The sequence below is a fragment of the Podarcis muralis genome, chromosome 13, assembly GCF_964188315.1.
Source record: "Podarcis muralis chromosome 13, rPodMur119.hap1.1, whole genome shotgun sequence".
Classification (NCBI taxonomy): domain Eukaryota; kingdom Metazoa; phylum Chordata; class Lepidosauria; order Squamata; family Lacertidae; genus Podarcis; species Podarcis muralis.
The window spans coordinates 18,813,624-18,838,912 of NC_135667.1; the positions used below are offsets into that span (position 1 = coordinate 18,813,624).

Here is a 25,289-nt window from a genome sequence, read left to right on the forward strand (position 1 = left end):
GTTAGCTGAGTCTGTAACCTGAAACGTATGTAACCCAAGTACCACTGTATTCCCCATTTTTTTTGGAATGGGGAAGAGAGTGGAGCTCACCCATCACTACCCCGGAGAGGGGGTGAGGTTGTACATTTGCTGGGCCCCCAAAACCAGCTTACTTTCTTAGTTAGATCCCAAAGAGCTTGTTCTCTCAACCTTTGATTCAAGGGTGGTAAACCATGATGCTGCTGGACTTCCAACCCCCATCATCTCCAGACCATTGGCAATGCTGGCAGAGGCTGATGAGAGGTGAAACCCAATGATATCCTGTGGGGCCACAGGTCCCCCAGTCCAGCCCACATTTAGCTGTACTCACCAGATGGGATATCACACAAAGGGACAGACAAGGAAAAGTTTGAAACAAAAAGTACACAACTAGATGTTGTAGCCACGAGGTTGCCATTTCCAAGATGCAGATTGCAAGCCGATCGCATGGTCGGCGGTTCGAATCCCTGCGGCGGGGTGCGCTCCCGTCGTTCGGTCCCAGCGCCTGCCAACCTAGCAGTTCGAAAGCACCTCCGGGTGCAAGTAGATAAATAGGGACCGCTTACTAGCGGGAAGGTAAACGGCGTTCCGTGTGCTGCGCTGGCTCGCCAGAGCAGCGATGTCACGCTGGCCACGTGACCCGGAAGTGTCTGCGGACAGCGCTGGCCCCCGGCCTCTTGAGTGAGATGAGCGCACAACCCTAGAGTCTGGCAAGACTGGTCCGTACGGGCAGGGGTACCTTTACCTTTACCTTACCATTCCCCAAATTGGGAAAAATGATTCAGTTTCCCCTCAACTGTGTGCAATTGCTCCATCTTGGCTCTTTCAGGTTCAATTAATACTAATAATAAAGACTCCTGCAACACATAGACAAGTCTGCAGTGTTTACATCTCATCCAATGATGCATACATTAAAATTTAAATAATAATTAACATTTTTTTTGTTTTTTAAAAAAGAGACATCGTCATCATAAAAGGAAATGGATTTAAAAACAAGAAAAAATGCCCACTTTTCTTTCTTTCTTGTTCTGGAACAGGTGGGGGCTGCTATATTGCCCCCACTCCAGCAACACAGGTATACAAATCCACAATGAGAAGTTTGCCATGGGAGGGGTGGTAAGAGTCAAATTTTACCATTGATATTGCTGTAGAACTAGTCCTCATCTTTCAATTGCACCAATTCTGGGCGTTGCCAGAGCTACCATGTGAATAGCTTCTTGTAAAAGTCCAAAAATGAGATGGTTTGGAGGCGGGATGAAGGTGGGGAAGAGAGAGAAGCTGTCTGCACGTGATGCGGGAGAGAAAACTAGCCACAAATGGCCAGAGAGAGAAACTGGGACTCAGAGCCAAACTATCAGTGACATTAAATGCACCTTTATAATTAATATGCACTCTTTAAAAAATGCAAACAGCCATGGTGATCGTGGCGAATAATTATTAAGATCACAGTAGGGCAGGAGGAGGAATTGAATTTTCCTTTTCTTGCTGCAGTCATGCTCATTAAAATGTGCAATGGGAGCTGCCATCCCAGTGCAAACAGCAGCTTGGGAGGCACAAATTTTTGCCAGGTGATGTGTCAAACGCCCCCCCCCCCCCGCCTGCTGCAATCCTGATAATTATCAGCACCCCATTCCACATTAGCTGATATTTGCATTTAGAAAAATGTGCCTGTTCAATGCAGGCACATTTAAAGTCAGGAGTTTTTCTCAGAACTAAAAGGGGACTATGGCAAGGCAGTGAGATCTAACAGGAAAAGGGCTGTAAACTTGGAATTTCCTAGAATTGGGTTCTAGTAGTATAGAATACAGGCTTCTAGGATTTCGGGGAAGAGTGGGTGACTGATGACAGCTGCTAGGATCAAAATTTCCAGGCGCTTTGGGAGCAATGAAATAATTTAATTGCGCAAGGGGAATGGCCTGTTCAGCAGAATAATTGTAAATATATGCTTCCCATAAATTTGGAAAAGTTGAATTGAGAGAATAAAGACGGCTGGTTTGCCATCTTTAATATCAAGTGACCCGATTCAGACAGTCAATGACACATACTTTCTATAAGTTCTAATTAAACTTGGCCCTTACCATGTCAGTTACACCCAAACGGAATAGCTCTCCCTCTCACACACCCATATTAACTGAAAATTAATACCAAACCGTTTTCTTTTCCTTGTCCTGCCTCGAATCCTTTTGCCTTTCTTCCATATGGAAAGAGTGGATCTCACTGTGACTGAGACCAAACTACATCCCTTTTAAATCCAGGATGCCTCAAACCAGATTTACCTATGTTTCAAGGATTTAAAATGGCCGCTGTCCTAAAAAAACGCACTTCATCCCTGGCTTGCGGGTAATGGGAAGTTTAAAATGCTCACAGCAGAAAAAGACAAGGCCACACTCCTGTTGCAGTCAAAGACCTTTGCAGGCTTACAAGCACTTTGCAGCAAATCTCACCAGGTCTTCGCAAAGGAGTTTATAAACTTTAGTTGAAAAGCGCTTCACGTGGCTCTAGCAATCACACCTCAGGACCGTAATAAGTCCTGCAGGACCCCAGCTACCATACCCAAGGGTTTGCCTGAGGCAAGTTAAGTGGTGGAAGACGAGATTTCTAGTTAGAGAGTTGTGGGACGTGGAGGTACAATGTCCCACCCAATAATTTAGAGCTTTATCTGGTTAGAAGCTGTAGAAGCTAGATCTTCAGCACATTCAAAAGGTCACTCTCTTTTACTCCGGGTTAATTTATATGGAAACATCACATCCTGGCCTCTGACCTCATCAACTACTTATTTGGGTTTGACTTCCTGCGGCAGGTATTGGGGAAGGTGGGGAATATCCAACATTGAACCATCCTGATTTTTTCAGCCACGAGAGGTCAAAGTGTGTTCAGGGAATGCTCATCTGTTTTGCGTTATGGAAGAGCCTTTTGGTTTTAGACAGGAGTCCTAACCTTGAAGTAAACTGTTTAGGGAGGGATGGGATTGGGGTGGGGTGGGGGAGAGAAAGAGAAGGAGAAGAGGGTGTTGCTTCAAATGTCAGTTCATTCCAGGCAGAACTTTGGCATCAACCACTTCCACCGTGTCGTCTCAGCACAGGAGATGCCTTCTTACAGAGATCCCTGGTCTGAAGTCAAAGTTCCCTATCAGGTTCCTCTTTCAAAGGTATGGAGACATTTGGGACAGGGAAGCCCCAGATTTCTTGATGGTAGTCTTTGAGCATCAAAGTCTTTGAACAGAGAAGGACTTTGGAGCGGGGAAAAGCAGAACTGATTTCGCAGACAATGGTCCAGTTGCCTCTGCAAAGGTTTGTGAGTAGCAGCAGCTCAGTTTCTTGGAAATGGCAGTGACGGCAGTAAAGAGGGACTGAAGGTTTCTTCCGACCCTGTCCCCTGGCTGTGAAGAGTCAAGAGCTGTCAAGTCACACAAATGTGCTGGCTATTCCTGCTGTAGAGGAACTGGGTAGTGTTTGACATTGTGTCAGTGTGCGCATTGGTCTGTCTGGCTCCCTGCTTCCCCCTCGTGGCTGTCAGTTATGTTCACTTCCTTTCGCAAATGCCAACTTAACGGGGTGTAGCAGTACAGCCCTTGGTACTTACTAGAGGCTCAGAGCCGGAATACGGGGAGACACAGTGTAGCTGGTTTGGCAACAGACTCTAAGGGGTGGCCTACACCTTCAGGGAAATGGGTGTGGAACAGCTCTCCCGGGACTGTACCAGAACTAGAATGCAGGTGGGGGAAATCAGGGGACCGAATATTCCCCTGCGGTAAAAACAAAACCGAAGAAACCTCCCCCTACAGAGAAAACTAGCATATCAGAGAGACACACTAGCTTACTCTTGCACATGCTTTGCTTAGGTGTGCAGGATGCTGTTTTTATGCAGCTGGCCAGGGGAAGCGTGCAATTTCCCGCCTGCATTCTGAAGTGGTACAGTCCTGAGAGAGCTTTCCCATCTCCTTATTATTCTGAGCATGTAGACTGGCTCTAAACTGGGGAAGCATAAACAGGTATAGTCTGAAGGTCCAATCAGGCGGGAAACCTTCCCTTAATGTAGTCCCAGCGTGTCGCCCTCTTAAGTCCAGGTGGGGTCAAGCTGCAGAGGGGGCTTCAAAGGCATCTGCCTGAGTCTGCTGGGGGGCATAAGACAAGAAACCGCTCAGAGAGGGAGAAGCTGCCCCCCCAAAACAGGAAGGCCCACTTCAGACTCTTGCAGAGTCCCTGGTGCAGACAAAGTTCATGCCCCCGTAGGCAAATCCCAAAAGGCCAAGTGGAAGCTCTGGAGACGTGAAGTAGGGGAAGGCGGGCAGAGGGTGTCGGGCGTGCTGGCATGCCATCAGGCTGGCAGAGTTGCGTGGTGGTCCAACGATCCAAAGGGGGCAGGGGATTGGCTGGTTGGTTTCATGGAGCTCAACGCAGGTGGGTTTGTCGGCAGGTCCTAGAGGGGATGCAGGAAGGTAGAGCGCAGGGAGGGGGGAGGAGGGGGGCAGGAGGACCCCCGCTTCATGCCTGCTCCTGCTTCTGCTTCACCGAGATCCGTTTCTTGCGGGCGGCCAGCATCTCGTAAAACGGATCCACGCTCACAGCAGCCCTGGGAGGGGCAAAGGGAGGAATGGGGACAGGTCAGCCACCAATCAGGGAGTTGCCAGGTCATGAGGGATGCGTGTGCCTGGGGGGAAAGCCTCTGGCATTGCATGGCACTCTGCTCTGTCCCAGCTGGTGTGGCACAGCACACCGGGTTTTGGATGGGTCAAGGAGTGCTGGGATTGGTGGAGTCTGGTCCGTCAGGAAGAACCAAGCACTGTCCCAACCTTGGTCTGCTGCCAGCAACCTGTCTCTCTCCTTGGTTGCATTCCATGCAGCCCATAAGGAACAAAATCAGGTAGCATATGGATCTTTGACAAGGTAAGCATGATAAACACTTAAGAGGGGGGTGGGGTGGGGGAGACACAGACTGCCTGAAGTGTAGGAGATGGGATGAAGAGGAAATCAGAACACGGCCCGGACATATGGGGAAAGCAGGGAGAAGCAGGAAACTGCGCACCTGCTCCTGATGGTAGGAACGGTCCCTGCCACAGCTAGGATGCAAGACTTCTGGTCCATTCCCTTCTTGGGAGAGGACTGTGATTCAACAGAGGAAGAGCCAGGATTTCTAGGCTAGGCCTGACGAACCTTTGACTCTCTAGAAGTCTAGATGTTGCTGAAATTGCAACTCCATCAATGCTGGCCACTGGCCCTACTTGCTGTGGCTGATGGGAACAGTAGTTCAGCAACTTCTGGAGGGCCAGAGAGTCACTGTATCTGCTCCAGGTCAGTGGTCTGCAGCTAGTAATGTGAGACTGACTTAAGCAAATGTTTCTACACTACTCTTATTACGTAACTTAAAAGGAGTAGAAAGCTGGGGCCGGGGAAGGGGAAAAAAGAGAGAGGGTGAAATTATGTTTGTTGTGGTCAGAGCAAAAGAGAAACATTTTGAGAAATCTTTAGTGTAATGAGAAAGGGAGCCTGTGAAGCTGGGGGTTTTCCAAGTAAGGGTTAGAATGGGTGACTCACTATCTGTGTTGCTTTTTCCAAAATAGCAAATGCATCACACCTAAGCTCCGCAGCCGCATCACGCTCTGACCGCAGCTGTTACACCACCCACCCTCTTAAGAAAGGAGGTGTCACGGCTACACTCTTAACACAACTCTTCTCAAACTGACAAATCTACTTAATTCTCATCCGATCAACCCCGAGTTTTCCTGCAATGCTGCTGCAGGTCAGATTTCTGAGGGAGAAGCTTTAATTTCATTTTCATCTGAGAAAAAAATAGTTTAACCATCATTTAAAAACTTTGTCCGATTCCCGATCTCAATGGCTGGGGGGAAATGAGCAAAGGAAATTTAAATGAATGTGTCAGCCTTGGGAGAAGCTCTCGGTTCGTAGCCCCAGGGTCTTCCCGAAATGTAACAGTTCTAACTTGCTCAGCTGCGATGACCTTCTCCCTCCCTGCCCATCAACTCCTAGGAATCCTTGCAGAAGGGCCGCAGCTCAGTGGCAGAGCCTCTACTTTGCATGCAGAAGGTGTTGGGTTCAATTCCTGGCAACTCCAGACAGGGCTGGGAGAGACTCCCTGCCTGAAACCCTGGAGAGCCGCTGCCAGTCAGTGCAGGCAGTACAGAGCTAGATAGACCCATGGTCTGGTTCAGGATAAGGCAGCTTGCCTCCGCTCGCTGGGAATGTAAGATCTGCAGCAGCTTTGCCTCCCCTGAGCATCATATCCCAGGCTTTCTTAGGGAAAAGGCATCTCGTAAACCAGCATGTCCACAATGCCAGATGTGCCCTGAAAAGGCTGGAAAGTCAAAAACGGGACAAGGAAGACATATATTCAAATGCATTGGGACCCATGTTGCAGCCTGATCTAAGGTGGGTTGCAGCAGCATATAAATACCAGTGAGGTTCGCCTGGCACTTCATTATATATCTTTAGGCACCTGGCAAAAATGTTCCTTTACAACCAGGCCTTTGGCTGATTAATATTTATAGCCTTTTAAATGCACTTATTTGGGTGGGGGGGTATTGTTGGGTTGTTTTTGTTTCAACTATTTATTTGCACTTTTACCTTATATTTTTACCATGTGAACCACCCTGAGATCTTATGATGAAGGGCGAGAGATGAGTCTAATAAATAAAGGAATAAAAACAAATAGTAAAAAAAGAAAAAGAAAAAATGGGGGGGAAATGGTCCCCCAATGTATTTTTAAATTAAAGCAGCTCCCCAAAAGGCTGAATTAAAAGATCAAGGTACAGTGGTGCCTCGCAAGACAAAATTAATCTATTCCGCTAGTCTCTTCGTCTTGCAGTTTTTTCGTCTGGCGAAGCACGGCTATTAGCGGCTTAGCGGCTATTAACGGCTTAGCGGCTTTAAGAAAAAAGAAACAAACTCACAAGAACTCGCAAGACGTTTCGTCTTGCGAAGCAAGCCCATAGGGAAATTCGTCTTGCGGAACGACTCAAAAAATGGAAAACCCTTTCGTCTAGCGAGTTTTTCGTCTTGCGAGGCATTCGTCTTGCGGGGCACCACTGTATATTTCAGGTTGAGGTTAAGGATGGGCCTGGGGAGCCTAAAGAGAGATGCCCTAGGATAAGTGAGGTCTAGAAATCTGAAGGAGGTGTGTCAAATTCTCTGGGACGTGAGTGTGGTATCTAAGGCTTTAAGAAGGGCTGCAGAACCTATGGCCCGCTCCAGGTATCTCTGGATGATCAGCTCTCATCAGCCCCAGCCAGCACATCCAATGAGTAGGAGTGATGGTAGTTGCATGTCCAGCAACCTCTAGAGGAGCACAGGTTCTCCATTCCTTGGCTAGAGATGGAGGAAGAAAATGCTGCTGATGGGGGTAGGATTCCCAGGACCACCCCACCCCCCAAATGGAATGGTGCCCTCTCCTCACTTGATGGATTTGATCCATTCATCCTTCTCCTCCTGCGTTGGCGCCGAAATGCGATAGACCATGTGGTTCCCCTCAACCACGCGCCCGTCTGCCTCCGTCTTGCAGGCTTTGATAAGCTGGCCCTTGTTGTTGGGAATGTAGAGCTCAAAGCAATTCTAATAACAAAGAAAAGGGAGGAGAGAGAGAAATTCCTGAGAATGGCAGGTGTCTCTGAGCAGCCTCACCCCCTGCGCCTCTCCAGTGGTTCAGAAAGAGGGCTGGGCAGGACACAGGAGGAAGAAGGCAGGTGGGGAGGCTGGCCACACGGGATCTCGCAACCAGCAAGTGGGCAGGAAAACGTCATGGGATTAACGTTTTGTGTTTTCAAAAATTGCTGCTGTTACTATTAAGAGCTCCTCACCATTTTCTGTGACAGCAGAAGGGCGGAATGGAAGTTCCTCCCCCACCAAAGGAAAAGTTAAAGCAGCAATTTGGTAACATCGTTAAATTAATGAGAGAGTTAAAAAATAATAATGAAAACCACATAGAATTCTCAAATAACTTGAGTGTCATATAAAAGAAGTGCTGGGAATTTCTAGGAATGTATTTGGCAATATCTTAGTGCAGTTCCTGGGATAATTCCTAATGTAGCTTAAATGCATGAAATTTATAGGAATCTTTTGGAATATGACAGAAGAGGAATGAATAACAATTGCAAAGTAGCTATGCTGATTTTCACGGGGCATCCAATAAAAGAACCACAGCCAAGATGCAAAAACAGCATACGGCAGTGCTAACTCACTGGTTTCCGAGGGTCTTCCACTTCCCGAATGCTCAGGTTCTCCAGAGGGATAATTCCTCTTGGTTCCTTGTCCTGTCAGCGGATTAAAGAGAGAGATGGAGCTGAAATGGAAGGTGCCTGAAACCTGAGCTAGGAAAGGAATGGAGAAGAGGACAAGGGCCTGATCCAAGAAGACTTGGGGGAGGGTGCAGCTCAGACCTCAGGGCTCCTCCAGCTTCAGCCCTCTGCCACTGCTGCAAACAAGCAGGGCTGGCACCTTCTTCAACACAGTAGCACTTGGTCTTGGCATGCCAGATGGAACTCCCATTCTTTTATTTGTGGCCAAACTTTTTTGGGAGTGTGTGTGTGTGTGTGTGTGTGTGAAGGGTGGTGTGTTTGCTGCTGTTTCTGTTGACCCAGACAGGGCTGAACTTGCAGGACTATTCCCCGTGTCCTGCCCTCTTTGCCCCAAGCAAAGAACTCTGGAGGAGCTCCCATGCTCTGGGTTTAGGAATGGCCAAAGTTCAGCCATTTATCTGCTTTGCAGGCAGAAGGCCTTAGGTTCATTCCCTGGCTATCTCCAGGGCAGGGCTGGGAATGTCCCCCATCTGAGACCCCGGAGAGCCCCTGCCAGTCACTGTAGACAACAGTGAACTAGGTGGACCACAAGGTCCGAGTCAGTATAAGGCAGCTTCCTCCAGTGCCCTCGGTTGCTGTTCCTCCCGACCCTGGCCGTTTGGCACCCTTGGGTGGCAGATACCGCCCTGGGCTGGGGCTCTTGGGTGCCAGGTTGCTGGTTAAGGGTGGGAGCATGGGATGGGAGCAGGCGGGGAGAGGAACCATACTAACTGTTGTGTATTCAAAGTAATAGAGGCAGTTGTCAGTCAAGATGAACCAGCGTCTCTTCCACGTCTTCACTCGCCCTCCTGAAAGCAAAAGAGGAGGGAGGGGGGAGGGATTTGTGCTCGCATTGATGCATTTTCTTTCCGCCACTTAACCCTTTCCCACCCATGGAGCCTCGGGGGCGGCGGGAAGCCATGCTTACGGACAGAGCCGACGCAACGAAAAAGATTCAGCAGAAGTGTGAAAAGAAAAGGAAACAAAATAAACAAACAAAAAGCTGACGAGGGGAGGCAAACGACAAAGGGGAATCTGAAAATGGCACCCCAGGGCGGGAAGAAGGAAACTGGCAGCAAACACTCAAAGTAACCACAAAGCACAACTGCAAGTGTGGGAGGACGTTCCTGTAGAATAGGAGTCTGTGGGATATATTCTCTCTTTCGTTCTTGCGTGGGTTTTGCTTTGCAAGCACTGGGCATCCCAGCAGGCTACTTTGAGACCAAAGTGACCAGCGGAGGGCTTGTGCCCCGTTCAGCATCCTTTAAGGAAGTCTCCCAGCAAGTTATGTCCTGCTGTTCTGCAACTGCGGGGGGGGGGGGGGGCAGGACTAGCCTTTTGGTGACCCCTCCCACCCCATTCAAAAAGAAAACAGAGCTGGAATTTGAAAAAGGTATTTCTGCCTCTAGGCAAGGTTCTTCCGAAGGGGAAGGAGAGGAACTTGCCAGCTTAGGATGCTTCCAATGCGTTTTCAACCTCTATGGGAGGCAGATTTTGCTGATGAACTGGGTTTTCCTGAATAAACGCCGCTTCACATATTCAGTAAAAGGACTCCCAATGATATGGACCTCCAGGGAACCGCCACCAGTTTCAGCATGCAAGGCAAGCGGTTGCTACAGGCTCGAAGGCCAACTACTTCTACAAAGCTCAGGCTTATCCCCAAATTCTTACTCCCAGATGCTTCCACAAAGCCAACAGACATTCCTGGCTTCAGGCAAGGTGAATACGCCTGCATGTCTGCACGTCTAGCTGGAGGTGTCTCATAGATGCCACGGGGCAAATGTTTCAGCCCTTGGGGGACGCTGATTTTTGGAAAAAATGGAGTTCATCCTCTTTCAAGCTCCCCATTTCGACCCAAAACAAACACACACTTCCCTTCATTCTGCTCCTCCCACCTTACCCATTAAGATAGTAGTCCTCTGTCTTTCAGATTCAGGACCCCCTGTTAACATGGGACCCACTCTCCGTTCTTTTCATCTTTTTCTGTTTAATAAACACCTCCCACTTTCCTGCTTCTCTCTAGGGTGACCAGATGCAAGAGTGGGGAGGGCTCCTCTGCTTTTAACAGTTACGAAGAGGGTATTTCAGCTAGGGATGTGAAGGCCTGGACAAATTGCCATTCCATTTCCCCACCCCTATTTGTTTCTGGAAAACTGTGTGTGTGTAATTTCTCAGTTCCCCTTGCTTTCTCCCACTCCTTCACGGGTTAGGCTATGGGTTGCAGATATTCCTTCCCTCTTAGGGACCCTCAGAAGAGTGCTATTGGAGCCCATCTGACCCTGCATCCTGCTTTTCCACCATGGCCATTCAAATGCCTCTGGGGAGCCCTTGAGCAGGGCTTGAAAGCCCCAGCCCTCTCCTGCTCTTGCTGTGGGTGTTCTGCTTCTGTGCCTGCAGGTTGCACTCAGTCATCTTCTGCAACAAGTAAGTACATAACAAGAGTTCTGCTGGTATCAGGCCAGGAGATTGGGCTAGCGGGGCCTTTGGGATAGCCCAGCATTCTGTTTCCACAGGTAGGAGACGAGCACAATAGTACTTGACAATTAGAGCTGCCCTTTTCCAGCACCGTAATATACTTTCTGAGGTGCAGCGACCTGAATTCCACCCAGCCTTCCAAGGGCAGCCGAAGCACAGATTTATATGAAGCCTTTATGATATTGGCAGCTTTATTTCCCATTTATTACCTAAGATCCTCAGCTAACGGTGTTTCTCAAACTTAAGTCCCTGGCTGCTGTTGGACTACAACTTCCATCATCCCTAGCTAGCAGGAGCAGTAGCCAGGGATGATGGGCGTTGTAGTCCATCAACAGCCGGGGACCCAAGTTTGAGAAACACCGTATTAAAAGGTATGGTATACCTGTCCTCCACTGCATCTGGTCACCGTCTCTCTGATTTTCTCTCTGCCAGGATGCTACTACTGAAACCCGCTATAGGTCATAGTGTGACCCATTTGTGGGTCCTCCTGATCGACTGGCTGAAGATGAATGCATGAAGATGGGTACCCCTTCCAGTCAACAAAGGAACCCAAGTTCCATATTTAGTCTTCCACTCCTAGCCCACTGAATCTGTCCCTGAGCGCCCAGCACAATTCATTTCCAACCCCGACCCCCCTCGCCTCCCCTCCAAAGAGCACCAGGCAAACCAGCTTTCGGCGGCAAAGCAAACATGCCCCCCTCTTCTCACCTACCTCCTGGGTTGGGGGGCAGAATTCAGACAGTGGAACAAATGTAGTCCGTGCCGTGGGACGGTGGAGGAGAGAGGGGGGTCAGGGCAGCAGTGGTGGGGAAAGAGGAGAGAAAGAGAGGTGGGGACCGGGGAGTCAGGATAGAGAGAATGGGGGTGAGAAAGAGAGAGAGAGAGAGCAAGAGAGAGAGGAAGAGAAGGAGAGAGAAAGAGAGAAAGGAGAACAAGTTACATCAACATAAGGTAGAAGTACATGGTCAAATCAAAAATCCTCCGACACAGACACAGGCATTTGGGGGCATCAGGAGTGGGGTGGGAGGGGCAGGCACAGGGAGGAAGGGTTTAAAATTTTATTGGGGTGGATGTAAGGTGGTGGGCGTCACTTGGCTAAATAACGTAGACCCCTAAACTCTGGCACGTCACAAGAAACCCTACTGCTAAAAGTGTAGATGAGGTTGGCATTAGCGATTGTAGGAATGGTTTTCCAAAACATCAGCCTCCACAGGGAGCTGCGGAAAAGCTGTGGTGGATCTCGACATCTTAACCAGGCCAGGGATCGAGGTTCTAAGTCCACTTCCTCCTACTTTTTTTTTAAAAAAGGTGTTTACATTATGGTCCCCACTTTTGTGTGGGGAGCGAAGGGGTTCCAAAAAATAACACTGCTTTCTTCAGATGCCTCCATCTTGAAGCCGTGCTGATTTGGCGTCCTAACACGTCTCCTCTTTGCTCTTGATTGGCTGGCCTCCAAGCCAAGGGCAGCCAATGGGCAACTGTATTGTACTGGGGACACCGCCCCCTCCATCAAGGGCAGAAAGGAGGATGTGGTGGTAATGAAACTTGGCTTCCATGTTGCCCTCTGCTCTGAGCAGGTGGTGGCTGAGGTGGAAGGTCTGCCCTCACTGAAGCTGCTATACGTTTAGAAGAGCAGGGTCAAGCATGGCCACCCTCACGCCAATCCCCCTGTGGAGGACAGCGGATGGAGGTCTTGAATAAGGGCTTCCACAAGTCAGGACCCAATAACTCACCTCCTATGCCTTGCCACTGCAAAGCTGCCACATTATGCTTCTGGACAGCAGTAACAGCCTATTCTGGACACTTAAAATCATCTCAAGGACCAATTGCAGCCTCAGCGGGCCGTATAAGGCCCTGGCCTTGGAGTCTTTCATCTGAGTTACTTGTTTCTGGTGTGAGGATACGGCATAAGTTCCTCCCCCCCCCCTTAGATAAAGAACCCCATTTCTGACCCATCTGGCCACTGTCTGCTGCTCTGAAACAAAATCCTTGCCCATTTGTGGCTGCGCATCTATTACAGGGCTGCTTCGACAGCGACACCCATGTTCTACAATTCAAGCTCTGCAATGGCATCAGCGTCTTGGGAGCACCTCACCCACAGACAGCTCAGTACTTGGGAAGCTGCTCGAGGCAACAGATCCAGCAAACAGTGTGTTTTGGGACTATAGAGATGTGATTGTTTTCTGGCAGACGTTATTCTGGTGGGAATTTCACTAGTAACCCCTAACTCGATTCTGGGAACTTATTACGATTAAGGAGCAGATGAACGTCAGACACTGAATATGGGACCAGATTTTGGCTTCAACGTTCTATAAATCCCATAGTGGTGGTGGGTTTTTTGTTTGTTTAAGAAGGCCACTTTCAAGCGCTTCAGGTTGGCTTGAAAACTTATCCACAGCCACTGGCGAAATATTAAGACGCCAGAAAGGAGCTTTAAGAGACATTTCAGTAGCTGACTTCTCCCTACTTTTAGAGGGATTCCGAAATCCCAGCAGACCCCTCTCATCATCCTTCAGAGGAGATCCACCTCAATGAGGAGCTGGGGAGGGGGAAGGGAAGAGGAGGGAGGATCCCGGTTTCCGCCCGATCCTTGCAATCCGATGAGCAGTGGGTCCAAACGGGTCGTGATGTATTTGCTGGTGGGTGGGGGAAGGGCTATTGGGGTGGATTTCAGGAGGATCCCTTTGATCTGATGAAGAGAGAGGTCATGCTTTAAATGACACAACAGGCGGGTGGGGGGGAAGAGAGGAGAGCGCAGAGACGTGCAAAGATCGCGGGGGGAGCGGGGGTGGTAGGGGGAGGGCAAGGGGAAGGGCAGCGGGGAACGGAAGGGGGGAGGAAAGAGACCACAGTATTTAAAGGGAAGTGTGGGGGTGGGGGCCACCTCTCACCCAGCTTGAGGAGCCAGCCCTCGCGGTCAGGGTTAAAGAACGTGTGGGTCAGGTCGTTCCCATCGTCCTCGGGGATCTTGAAGGGCTCGTTGCGGATGCTGTCGTACAGATTCTGGGGAAGGGAAGGGGAGGAAGGGGAGGAGTTACAGGCAGGATACAGCCCTTCCCAAGGCAGAGAGAAAAGGAGTGTGTGCTCGTGTTTTCAGTACAGCACTGAGACCACCAAAGATACAGCAGAGAAGACAAAACACCAGATAGAAAAAGTGCTCAGGACGAAGGGCATTTTTTTGAAATCAAGGAGGTCAAAGCTTCTCACGAGCCGGCAGAGGATTCCTGAGCGGTGAAGACGACTATGACGGCCTCCCCCCTCCCAGAAAAACGCCCAAAGAACAAAGCAGCAGGCCCATTCAAACCCCCCCCCCTCCAGGCCTCCCCTTCCCCTCCGGCAGGCCTCTCACCCGCAGCAGCTCCTCAGGCAGGTCCCCTCCGTCGTTGATGCCGCGGTTCATGGTGATGAACCTCTCGACGGTGGGCTTGTCGCGGACGTTGGGATTGTGGAGGCTGGTGTTGAGCATGATCACTGCGAAGGAGAGGACGTAGCAGGTATCTGCGGCAGGGAGGGGAAGGAACAGAGGAAAAGAACTCAGTACCTGCCTCGGCACATCCATCTTGTGAAGCTAATTCTGCTTTATGGCGGGGTGGCTAGCACACAGGCTGCCTTGCCCCTCCCCCCGCCAAGGCCCTGCTGCTTTAGGTTGAAGCGGCAAAATATATAGATAAATAAATCGGCGCAAGCAACCATTTGTACTGATTTTTAATTGTATGTTTGTGGCTTCCTTCATTTCTTGTATACCGCATTTCATCAATCTGAGCAAAATAGAAGATGATAAAATACAATACGAAATAAATGAATAAGAATTCAAAAATGTGCAGCATCTAGAACATCTCGTTACAATTGCTACCACAGGCAGAAAAATATTTTAAGTAGTCTGCCAAGGCTCTCTGATTTTTGCAGTGGTCCCTAGCATAATAAAAGCTTTAATTCTATGAAATATTTGTGAGTGGTGTCAATTAAAGCTGATTGTTCTGCAGCTCTAACAGTTTTTTGACTGATTTCTGTGCTGATCCTACAAAATACAGAGGAGGCAGTGCAACTGTGGATGGTTCTACTTCCACCCTCAGCCAGAGTTTCCTTTGTTTGGATTTGTTTGGCTTTGGTTTGGTTTGTTTCCCAGCTTTTGCAAATAGAGGAGCAAAGCAGCAGCAGCAGGCAGGTAGGTGAAGGAGGCTCGTTTCTCTCTTGTCTTATTAAACCAAGATAGGATTGCCTGAATGTGATCAACAGAACTGGATTTATTTTCCATCCCGGAGAACACAGGAACCCCACAATTCCCAGCACCAGATAAGAGTTGCATTCCCTTTTCCGGAAAACCCAGTACCTGTGGACTGAAAGACTCCCGGGTTGCACAGGCAATACCGCTGGGCAAAGGCCTCCATCATACGGTCAATTTTCTGGGCTTCTCCTGGCAGTCGGAAACTCCACAGGAACTGCCTAGATTGGGTTTAGGGGGAAGATGATGAACAAAAGAATGATTTCAAGGTTGTGGGTTTGAGCCCCACGTTGGGCGAAAGAGATTCCTGCATTGCAGGAGGTCGGACTAGACGACCATCGTGGTCCCTTCCAACTCTATGCTTTTATGCCTACTCTGTAAATACTGTGCCTATACTTATTCTCTTATGTAATATTTTGTAATTTTGGTCATGCAAGTTAATGCAAATATAACAGAACGGACCTCCAGGACAGTGTTGTAACTGATGACTTTCTAGCCCCTTTCTAGCTTGATTACTCTGTTTTTGTGTATGTGTGTGTGGAGGGAAACATTGTTGTTGAAAAGAAATGCCTGAAAGCCTCCTTATGGTGCCTTTCATTTGCTGCTTTCCTGTGGTGAAGCAGCACTCCAGAGAAGGTGCCCGATATAGTCACGTTTACACAAGAACTATGCACATGCAGCTAACAGAATTCTATGTACTGGGTATAAAAAAGCTGTGCTCAAGGAGAACGGGAGGGACATGTGACTGCACAGGAGGTTTCTCTCCCTCCCTCAAGGAATGCTGGGAACTGTAGTTTGTTAAGGGTGCCTGGAATCATAGCTGTGTGAGGGGTAAGCTGCAGTCCCCAAGAATTCTTGAGGGAAGTCATGTGCTTTAAATGTATGGTGTGTACAAAGCCTGAGCATACAAGGGCCCCACCATGCCTTCTTTGCTTGTGGCATGTGGTGCGTCTGTGGGAAGGCAACCGTTACACTTCAAGACTGGGATGTATTTTTGAGGCAGAGGAAAAGAGCCAAGAGTGCCCATCTCTGGCTGAGGAAAATGCCACTTTGCTGGTGCCATTCCCGCCTCCCCCCCACCCAGCACAGGAAGGGAGAAGGTGAGAACCTGCAGCTAAAAGGCTGGGAGACCTATTCCAGCAGGCCAGGGCTCTCTATTCTAGAGGAGGGCTGAGGATTCCCAGACTCACCTGAGCGCCTGCACAAGGTTGAGGTCAGTAAATTCATGCAAATCGACAAAGGCGTGGAGTACTGCGATATTAAACTCCTCCCTGAATAAAAGGTGGAGAGAGCTACAGTTAAGACCTCCCCTTTGAACCCCCTCACTCAGCAAGGCCCACACCCTTGTTTCTCTCCTGCTGACTACACTCCCTCTGTTAGGCAAAGCTACTTTTCACCCCATCCCTATGATCCTTTCCCAGGTCCTGGAGACCCCAAAGCTCCACCACCACGGTGGGTTATAAACGGTCACTTCTGTGAGGCTATTCCTCCCACATTCCCTGACCCTTCTCACCGCTCGCCCAGGTAGTCGCCAATGGCCGTCTTGTTGAGTCCTTCCCCTTTGTAGAGGAAGCGGGCAATGTCCTCGGGGGTGGAGCGCAGCAGTTCATTTTCCACCAGGAACTGGATTCCCTGCAAAAAAACAAAACAGAGAAGCTGAGAACCGTAGGACCCAGAGCTCAAGCATGCCCCCAACCTAACAAAACATTTAAGTCATAGAGATACTTCCCAGAGAGTACTTGGGAGGACTGGCTCCCTAACCCACTATATTGCAAGTCTGAGGCAATTGCAGAGAACTAAGGATTCATGATTCTCCTGTCCAGCAAAAAGAAAAGAAGTTTCTGCTACCTTTTCACAGGGGTGGGAACAGTTGGCCTTCCGGATGCTGCTGGACTCCAACTCCCATCAGTCCCTGCAAGCACGGCCAAGGGCCAGGGATGATGGGAGCTGTAGTTCAGCAACATACAAAGGGCCACATGTTTCCTATGCCACAAACCCCAGAACAGAAGCAGACAACCTGCACCCCTTGGCCTAATTTCAAAAGCAGTCAGTTCTGACCTCTGTCGAGTGTCCATTTCCTGTCAATCCACTGAGGAGGGAGGAAAGGCCAGGAGAGGGGGAAAGAAAGGGAGGCGGCGGCAGAAAGATAGTAGAAGTAGTGGCAGAAGGGATTCCATCCCACTTGTGACTCTAGCCCTGCCCTCACTTATCATGCAGTTCCTGAGGGATTAGCTCCCCCACCTGCCAATCACATGCCTTTTATGACTCGTCATTTCCTGAGGCGACTCTATGCAACTGTAATGCCTGATCAATGTCAGAATCCAACTGCTGCATGAGAACAATAACTATCACCACAGCCGGGGGCGGGGGCAGAGGGGAACTGTGTTCCGCCTGTTCCAGGTGGATGGCTGAAGGTGCTACATATATTTGGTACCAGAAGCAGTCACTGCATGCGCACACCCACACCCCAGCCACCTACTTTTTTGGGATCCATGTTGAATTTCTTGCGGCCCATCCCCATCTTCCGGTTTCTCTGAAGCGTTTTACTGTACAAGACAAGGAAGCGCACCCATCAGTCCTTTGGCCCTTGAAAGAACAAAGGGGCTGCAGACCTCTAGAAGCAAATGGAAACTCTGGGGAAATGTACATGCTACTTCCCACCTGCGCTCCAAAATTGGTACTGACAGTCTCAGAAGGACTGTGTCATATGCTTACCCCTAAGCGTCCAACCTGGCTCTGAACGATGGATTATCAGAGGTGACACTCTTTACCATGACAGGCACACTAGCAGACACTGAACGTTCTCTCGAAAAATGAAATAAGGTGGTAAGAACAGCCTTGTGCCATAGATCCATTACGGCCAGTGCCTGGCTTCCAACACTGCCTGCCTGGCAGTTCACAAGCCCTTGTAAAAGTGGCGAAGTTCACAAGCACTTGTAAACGGCAAAATGGAACCAGAGAACTCATTTGCTTACCCTCTGTTACTCATTAAGCAGGGAAGGGAAGTTCTAACTTGAGGCCGGCATTGACACGGGAGAAATCAGGATGTGTTCACAGCATGGACAGCATGAGGTTCTATGGGACGCTCTACAAGGAGCTACATTTCCCCCATCATGTACCTTGCATAGAAAGGGCACTGTAGCCCAAGGTTTTCTGGGATATTTCTCAGATAGTTTAACATGGTCTCTAGCAGCTGTTGGAAAAGAAGAGGGGAAACCTCCTACACAAACAAGTATTTATTGAGGCTAGTGTTTTGAATGAGTAGGAACCCCTTTTCAATATAATATAAACATACATTTCTGTTTGTGGGGCTCAGTAAATGTACTTCTGCACACCTGGAGGCTTCTCCACTCCTGGTTTCAATTAGGGCTGCAACCTAATCAAAGTCATTTTAATCCATTAATCACCTGAGTTTGGGCTGATTAATTGACTAAGCTTTTAATCATATTTGCATATGGGGGGAAACAATTATTTCTGAGGCAAAGATGTACGTGTGAGCGGAAGAAAGCTTTCTTTTAAGATGGTTGCTTGCCATCAGCAGTTTTTTAAAACCTCTTGTATTCACACACACTTAAATATATGCTGCCTGATTCCTAAGAGACATCATTTTGGTCAGCTGACAGTTTGTTTTCCCCAACATGGAGTAATCTAACTGATCAATGGATTAAATGTTGCAAGAAAATCCCAGGCAATCAAAGAATGGCAGGCAAGGAGGTATTGGGATTAGCACATTCTGAGCTTGAATGCAGATGCTGCAGGAATGAGGTTAGTTGCTGCCAGAGAGGCTTGTCCTGGCACCATGATATAAACAACATTCTGGAAGCGGCCACACTCTGTACTGCAGCCCTCCAGATGTTATTGCACTCCAACTCCCATCAGCTTCAGTCAGTGTTGCCGATGGTCAGGATTGATGCAAGTTGTAGTCCTGCAGGATCTGGAGTGCTGCAGGTTCCCCACACATATTGTTAAGGAATCTCTGACCAGTGGCCAAGGCAGGGCCATGTCCAAGTACACAGGAGACTGCTTCATACAGCCAGACCATTGATCCCTCTTGCTCAGTACTGTCTACACTGACTGGCAGCAGCTCTCCAGGGCTTCAGGCAGCGAGTCTTCCCCAGCCCTATCTGGAGACACTGGGGGCAAGGGACCTTTAGCACCAAAGTGAGATGCTCTACCAGCAAGCTGCCTCCTGTAAAAGAAGGGAATCCCTCACCTTCCCTCATTGGCTTCCAGCCCCTCCACCTCATTCATGGCTTCGCTGAGCTCATCTCGCAGCCGCTGGATTTCCACCAGGAGCTCCTGCTTCCGCCGGCGGATGTTGTCCAACTCTAGCCTCTCCTCTGGCGTCAGGTCTGGAGGCACTGGGAGAGAACATGGGAAGGAGTGTAATATTCTAGCCATTTTGATCACACACCCTGCTGGTAGCAATGGAAGCTGCAGCCTGGAGGTGGGCACCAAGTCAGAGGATACAATGGGCACAGAGTCAGCTTGGAAGACCAGTGTTATAAATCAAGCAGGGAGACTATGCTAGTCGAGAAAGGTTTCCCACTGCTCTCTCCAACTTGCAGAGGGCGATGGGGTGCAGAGTCAGTGTATCCCCCCCCCACCGCTATCCCTCACTGTGGGAGGGATCAGAATGCCTGGATAGGGTCGGAGGCAGATTAAGTATGGTAAAGAAATAGAAAAAGCATAGAAAGGGGGGTTCCACGTGGCAGGTTAGGGGTAACTAATACTTTAGATGGTTCCTGAGATTGGCCAAGAAGGAAGAACTGCCCCTGAAGCAGAGTGAATGGGAAAAGCTGGAGCAGGTGGGATTTCCATTTCTATGTCTACTGTACAATCCTATCCTACAGAAACCCCTTTGACATATAAGCAGCACATAAATAAATCTTACTCGGAAGTGCCAGTGAGTTCACTGGTAAGTTAACTTCCAGACAGGACTGCAGCCTTCCAGATAGGATTCTCAGTCCAAAGGATGGCTTTTCCCCATTTGAACCTGCCCAGACCCTTCTTTGCATGCCACTTCCAGGGGAGGTCTAGAGGATGGTGACAAGAAAATGGGCCTTTTCTGCAGCAGTCCCCCATTTATGAAATGCTCCCCCCAGGGAGACCTGCCTGGAGCCAACCTTGCTATTGTTTCAGCACCAGGCAAATGTGTTGTTTCAGCACCAGGCAGCGGACAGCACCAATGATATATTTTACTGTTACATCTTTTTAAAATAACGTTGATGCAATTTTATCATTGTATTTTTTAACTTTGGCTGTAAAATTCTTTGGGATTACTTCAGTAGGAAGAGATGTATGGATTTAATAATCCTAAGCTTCCAAGAGTATTCTCTGGATCGGACAAAGCTTGTACACTGGAGATCACACATTCAATTAACTTATTACCACTCCCATCACATTAATAATGATCCCCATTCAGTGAGGACTGAGGAGCGAAGTGTGATCTGAGTTAGTGGCCGCAAACATCTGGATGTGGAGGGTGATGGTGCTTCCAGTTTTATAATGTGGTGTAGAAATCAAGAGACAGACTTGTGAATCTCTCTCAGCCTCCAGTCTTCAATATGAGGATAAATAGTTGCACACAAGATAGTTGCAAGGCCTGTTGCTGCCTGTAGGTCTAAAGTATCAAACCACAAAAGGGGCTGGCCAGTGCACGATTCACCCCTCTGGGCCTGTCTCCTTCCTAATCAGCCTCTAGGAGTAATCAGGGAAAGAAAAAAATTCCTTCCAGTAGCACCTTAAAGACCAACTAAGTTAGTTTTTGGTATGAGCTTTCGTGTGCATGCACACTTCTTCAGATACAGATGCAGTGTATCTGAAGAAGTGTGCATGCACACGAAAGCTCATACCAAGAACTAACTTAGTTGGTCTTTAAGGTGCTACTGGAAGGAATTTTTTTGTTTTGACTATGGCAGACCAACACGGCTACCTATCTGTAACAGGGAAAGAAGTTAGTAACTCTTCCCGGTCTCAGAGTTGGGTGTGACTGGATCATCCAAACACTCCCAATACCCAGATGTGGGTATTGCCAGATGTGGCAAAACTACCTGTCCTCAGGTGAGACAGCATGGTGTTGCGGTTAACGCGCCACACTAGGACTAAGAGATCTAGGTCACTCCCCGGATGACTTTGGGCCACTTACTATCTCTCAGCCTAACATACCTACAAAGGTGAAAATAGGTGCATGTGAAAGAGAACTAGGTAGACTCCCTCAAGCCCCTTGATGGGAAGATAGGATATTAAATAAATAAATAAATAAATAAGCTTTGCATGAGCTGCTTCCTCCAAGATGGCTTCCTTTGAAACATTTACTTATTTATCTTATTTATATTGGCTGCCCAATAACCTAGTTCTCTAGGTATCTCACAAATATAAAAATGAAACTATCGTAAAAAACAGCTGCAGCGTAAACCTTTCCAGCAGAGAAAGACCTAAAAGCAAAGCTGCAGCATGACACACCGTGAAAGCAGTGGGATAAAGCAAGACCGCAGGTTTAAAAAGCCTGGGAGGATAAAAAGTTCCTCATCTAGAAACCATAAGGAAGGTGTCAGGCGGGCTTCTCTGTAGAGGCTACCCCACAACCGGGGCGCCATCACCAGGGAGACGGGCTCTCCTGAGTAGCCTCACTTAACTTGGGTCACAGTCACCCCACACATGTAAAGCAAAGTGATGCTACTTTAAACAGCCATGGCTTTCCACAAACAACCTTGGGAAGTGTAGTTTCTTAAGGGTTGCTGAGAGTTGTCCAGAGATCTCCATATTCCCCTCGCTGAGTGACAATGACCAGAGTTCCCTGTCAAGAGGGAATGAGTTGCTGGTGACTGTTGCTTTGTGAGGGGGTTATGGGAGATTTCCTAACAACTCCCATCACATCAGCAAATTACACTTCCCAAGATTCCTTGCAGGAGGCCATGATTGTTTAAAGTGGCATCATAGCGCTCTAAATGTGTGGTGGGGATGTGGCCTTGGTGAGGACCTTCAGAGCAAGGGAGCTACACTTGGCACAGCAGCTCTTGCAGAATAGGGGTGTGTATGCCACAGATAGCTTTTTGAGATCGGGTTGTTCTTATTCTTAAATGCAGTAAAACTAAGCTTTCCCCACTTTTTCCCTCTGTGTTTGCAAACTGTGCTTCGAATTTTAAATTAAAATCATTTTAATTGAAAGGATATGTTCCTTATCTCTCAGGAGCTGCTGGGGGTGAGGGAAGAAATGGCACTGCAGGGGAACCTGAGGTGACACAAGTTCTGAAGCACTTACATAAACTCCTGAGCGCAATTAATCAGCGGCACTAATAATTAATTAATTGTGCTCACATTGAGCTGTCATCCAACACTGGGCTCACAAAGCAACTTCAAAAAAATAAAATAAAATGCAAAATCAATCTATTGTTCTTAGTAATAATGATGCTTGACCTTCCTGTGCACTGCAAATAAAAGGCAGCCCCTCCAAGTGATAAGATCCTCTCTGACTCATTTTCCAAATATTCCTCCACCCCCGCAGAATGTTTAGCCCTGGGACACAGACACCCCTCCTCCCCAAGAGAGAAATGGTACAGACCATTATTTAAATTACTGTAACTTGTCTTCCCTCCTCCGCCAACCGAAATGGCTCTGCCGGTTAACGCCACCCTCCCCCCACTCAGCCAAGTGGTACGACCCACACGCCCCCTCCTTTCATTGTAATAGGTACTCCCAGCTGCTCACAGCAATGATACATCCCAATCCCCCACCACCACTAGAATGGTACAGCCCTAAAAAAAAAACACACCTCCGCCCTGACAATCGAATGGTGTACATCGGGTATGGCTCACGTCACCAGATCCATACAATTTTCATGTCTCCCCCCTTAAATAAAATGAGATGGCCCACTCGCACATCTCCCCCTGTCACTGGTATGGTTCAGCCCAGCCCCACCCCTCTTTGTAAGGGATCGGCCCCGCCCCCTAGTCTTCTCGCTCAGAATGGCTCGGCCCGCCTACCCGCTTTTCCCATTGTAGTTACTGGACGGGTCTCACAATGCTCCCTTCCGCCTGCCTCGCCCTTCTTTAAGCTTCCCCGTGGCCGGGTCTCAGGGGTCCCTACCATAGATGCCGTCCTCCATGGTGGCCAGAGTGCCCCTAAAGGGGAGAAATGAGAGCTCCTCACTTTCTCCGTGTCTCCTTTCTCCGGGGCTCCCAACGGCTGCGCCTTCCTCCCGCAGCAGCCTGGTCCTGCACTGAAAGGAACGTTCCGCCCCGTGCGAAGGGCGTAGCCAATAGGAAAAGAGAGACCCCGCGGAACGCCACTTGAGAGCTCGGAGAGGGAGCCAATAGACATGGCGTGCTTTTTCTCAGAATTGGGATGTACGTAAATTTCGACCAATAGGCACCTCCCTGATGATATTGACAGGGGAGCTATTCAATGAAATCTGGGACTTCTCCTAACAGCCCGCCTGATATCCTTCTGTGGATATGCAGTCGACGCTATAGACTTTCAGCTGTCCCACCCTATACGCTTACCTAGAAAGCAGAGTGATAACTCACGATGGCTGAGAGGGCGCTTCCTGGTTCCTTTCCACGCTGTTTCCATCCGTGGGAAACCACGAAGAACGCGAGCCTTTTCGTGGACCGTTGATTATGCAGCCAAACAAAAGGCAGCGCCAGAGAGAGGAGTCCGTCATGCCCTTTATATCTCAGGCCTTATTTCACGCGATAAAGATAACGCGTGTGCAGCTTTTAAACGTTTTGAAACACAAAATCCACACTTGGCAGCGGCGCAAGTGCAGCCCATTCCCACATCTCTGATTGGTTTGATTATGTATAGGTGGCCGCGCGGGGGGCAGTTCACGACAGCCCTGCAATGTAGCCTATTGTTCATATTATAAGTTATAGGCATAGCTGTCAACTTTCAGATTTGAAAATAAGGGATCAGCAGCCTCGAAAATAAGGGATCAGTAGCCTCACCTGTCCCGGGGACAGTCTACGGGATATCTAACAATACGGGATAGCAGCGGGAAACGGCGCTGGAATAAGGGAATTTCTCGCAAAAAAAGGGAAAGTTGACAGCTATGGTTATAGGCCGGGGTGGTTTGGATTTGCAGCCCCAAATTCCCCATGCAAAACACTTGGTCGTCGAATTCCCCCTTAAGCCTTCCTGCCAAAATCCAGTTCTCGGTTGCATAACTGCAACGACGCCCCACTGGCTTCCATGAAGCAGTGCTGCGGCTTTGTGTAAAATCCCTACCCACAGTCCCACACCCACCCTGCCAACGATCAGGGTTAAAAAAGAAGAAGAGCACGACTCCCCCCCCCCCCCCCCGTAGGAGGACACGCCTAGTCTCAAGTATGCGAGTATCCTCGATTTCTCCGTTTGTTTCCTCTTGGCAGCTCTCGCTTCTGCCCGAGGGCAGGAAGAATATTATTCCAGTTTTAAACCCGGAAATCCGATATCCGTTTGGGAGTCTATACGGCACAAGTCTATGCACTCCAAAAGATACCTTTGGTGTCCCGCCCTCGTTGCTTTATTGTCAGTCATGACGAGTGATGTGCAAAGAAGCCAATAAGAGAGTGATAGAAGGCTCTGTCTGAGGCATGGCCAACGGAGCGGACTAGAAAGGGAACACGCTGTTGCTAAGAGGGGCCTAGGCGGTTGCCATAGACCCCAGCAGCCTCACCTAGTAATTCAGTTGGGTAAATCTTTATGAATATTAAAAATACAAAAAGTCGTGCTGTACCTTAAAGACTAAGACACATATTTAGGCATGAGCTTTTGTGGACCACACAACCCACTGCATCAGAGGCACGAAGTCAATATCCTTAGTTGCTGGTGATGTGGGAAAACTCCTCTTGAGGCCCATTGTACAGCCAAGTCCCTTTTACTCACCAGCAATGACAAGTGACACCTGAAAATTCTCCAAGATGCAAAGTTTTATTTCTTACATGTGTAGAAAAGGTTACAGCAAACAATCAAGAAAACTATCAGAGGCTAGAACCTCAGTCTTGGTTCACACACAGTTTATATAGCAATACAGACTAGACGTGCAAAGCACCCATTGGTATGGTGTAACAGCTCACCCTAACTGCAAATACAGATGTTTCCACACTAGAACTATCTAGGCATTTTCCTGTTTATACATCTAAATGTCAAGCCCTTGCGCATGTCTATATCTTTCATTTACACACTTCTCTGTTCTTTCTTGGTTCCTCTTAAAACTTGCATGATGGCAACAACAAAATAAAAATAAAAATGGTGTTTGCCTGGTTCAAGATGACATTAATCTGGCTTTAAGTTACAACATGTTAA

At 48.6% G+C, this 25,289-nt stretch overlaps 1 protein-coding gene across 4 annotated transcripts; it reads right to left on the reverse strand.

Moving 5' to 3' along the window:
- Positions 1-887: 887 nt before the first annotated feature.
- Positions 888-23,328, reverse strand: CYTH2 (cytohesin 2). 4 transcript variants are annotated; one of them, XM_077917060.1, is made up of 12 exons: positions 22,988-23,328; positions 19,216-19,363; positions 17,482-17,548; positions 16,516-16,634; positions 16,193-16,273; positions 15,111-15,223; positions 14,130-14,278; positions 13,672-13,783; positions 9,038-9,114; positions 8,210-8,281; positions 7,429-7,583; positions 888-4,590 (listed from the first exon to the last, which is right to left on the reverse strand). In XM_077917060.1, the coding sequence occupies exons 1-12, from the start codon at positions 23,322-23,324 to the stop codon at positions 4,503-4,505; spliced, it is 1,518 nt and encodes a 505-aa protein (XP_077773186.1). In that variant the 5' UTR covers positions 23,325-23,328; the 3' UTR covers positions 888-4,502. The 4 variants fall into 4 exon arrangements, with proteins under 4 accessions (XP_077773186.1, XP_028557860.1, XP_028557858.1 ...); XM_028702027.2 differs by having other exon boundaries at positions 9,038-9,116; positions 13,671-13,783; positions 23,154-23,247; XM_028702025.2 differs by having other exon boundaries at positions 23,091-23,236.
- Positions 23,329-25,289: the final 1,961 nt, after the last annotated feature.

What these genes read in the sequence shown, in the direction of transcription:
- CYTH2 (XM_077917060.1), bottom strand. Translation starts at nt 23,324, where the DNA reads ATGTCTATTGGCTCCCTCTCCGAGCTCTCAAGTGGCGTTCCGCGGGGT. An exon ending in GGGCTGGCTCCTCAAGCTGG is followed by an intron (nt 9,115 to 13,671) that starts GTGAGAGGTGGC and finishes TTTTGCTTTCAG; the next exon opens with GAGGGCGAGTGAAGACGTGG. An exon ending in TGGAAGACCCTCGGAAACCA is followed by an intron (nt 7,584 to 8,209) that starts GTGAGTTAGCAC and finishes CTTTGTTATTAG; the next exon opens with AATTGCTTTGAGCTCTACAT.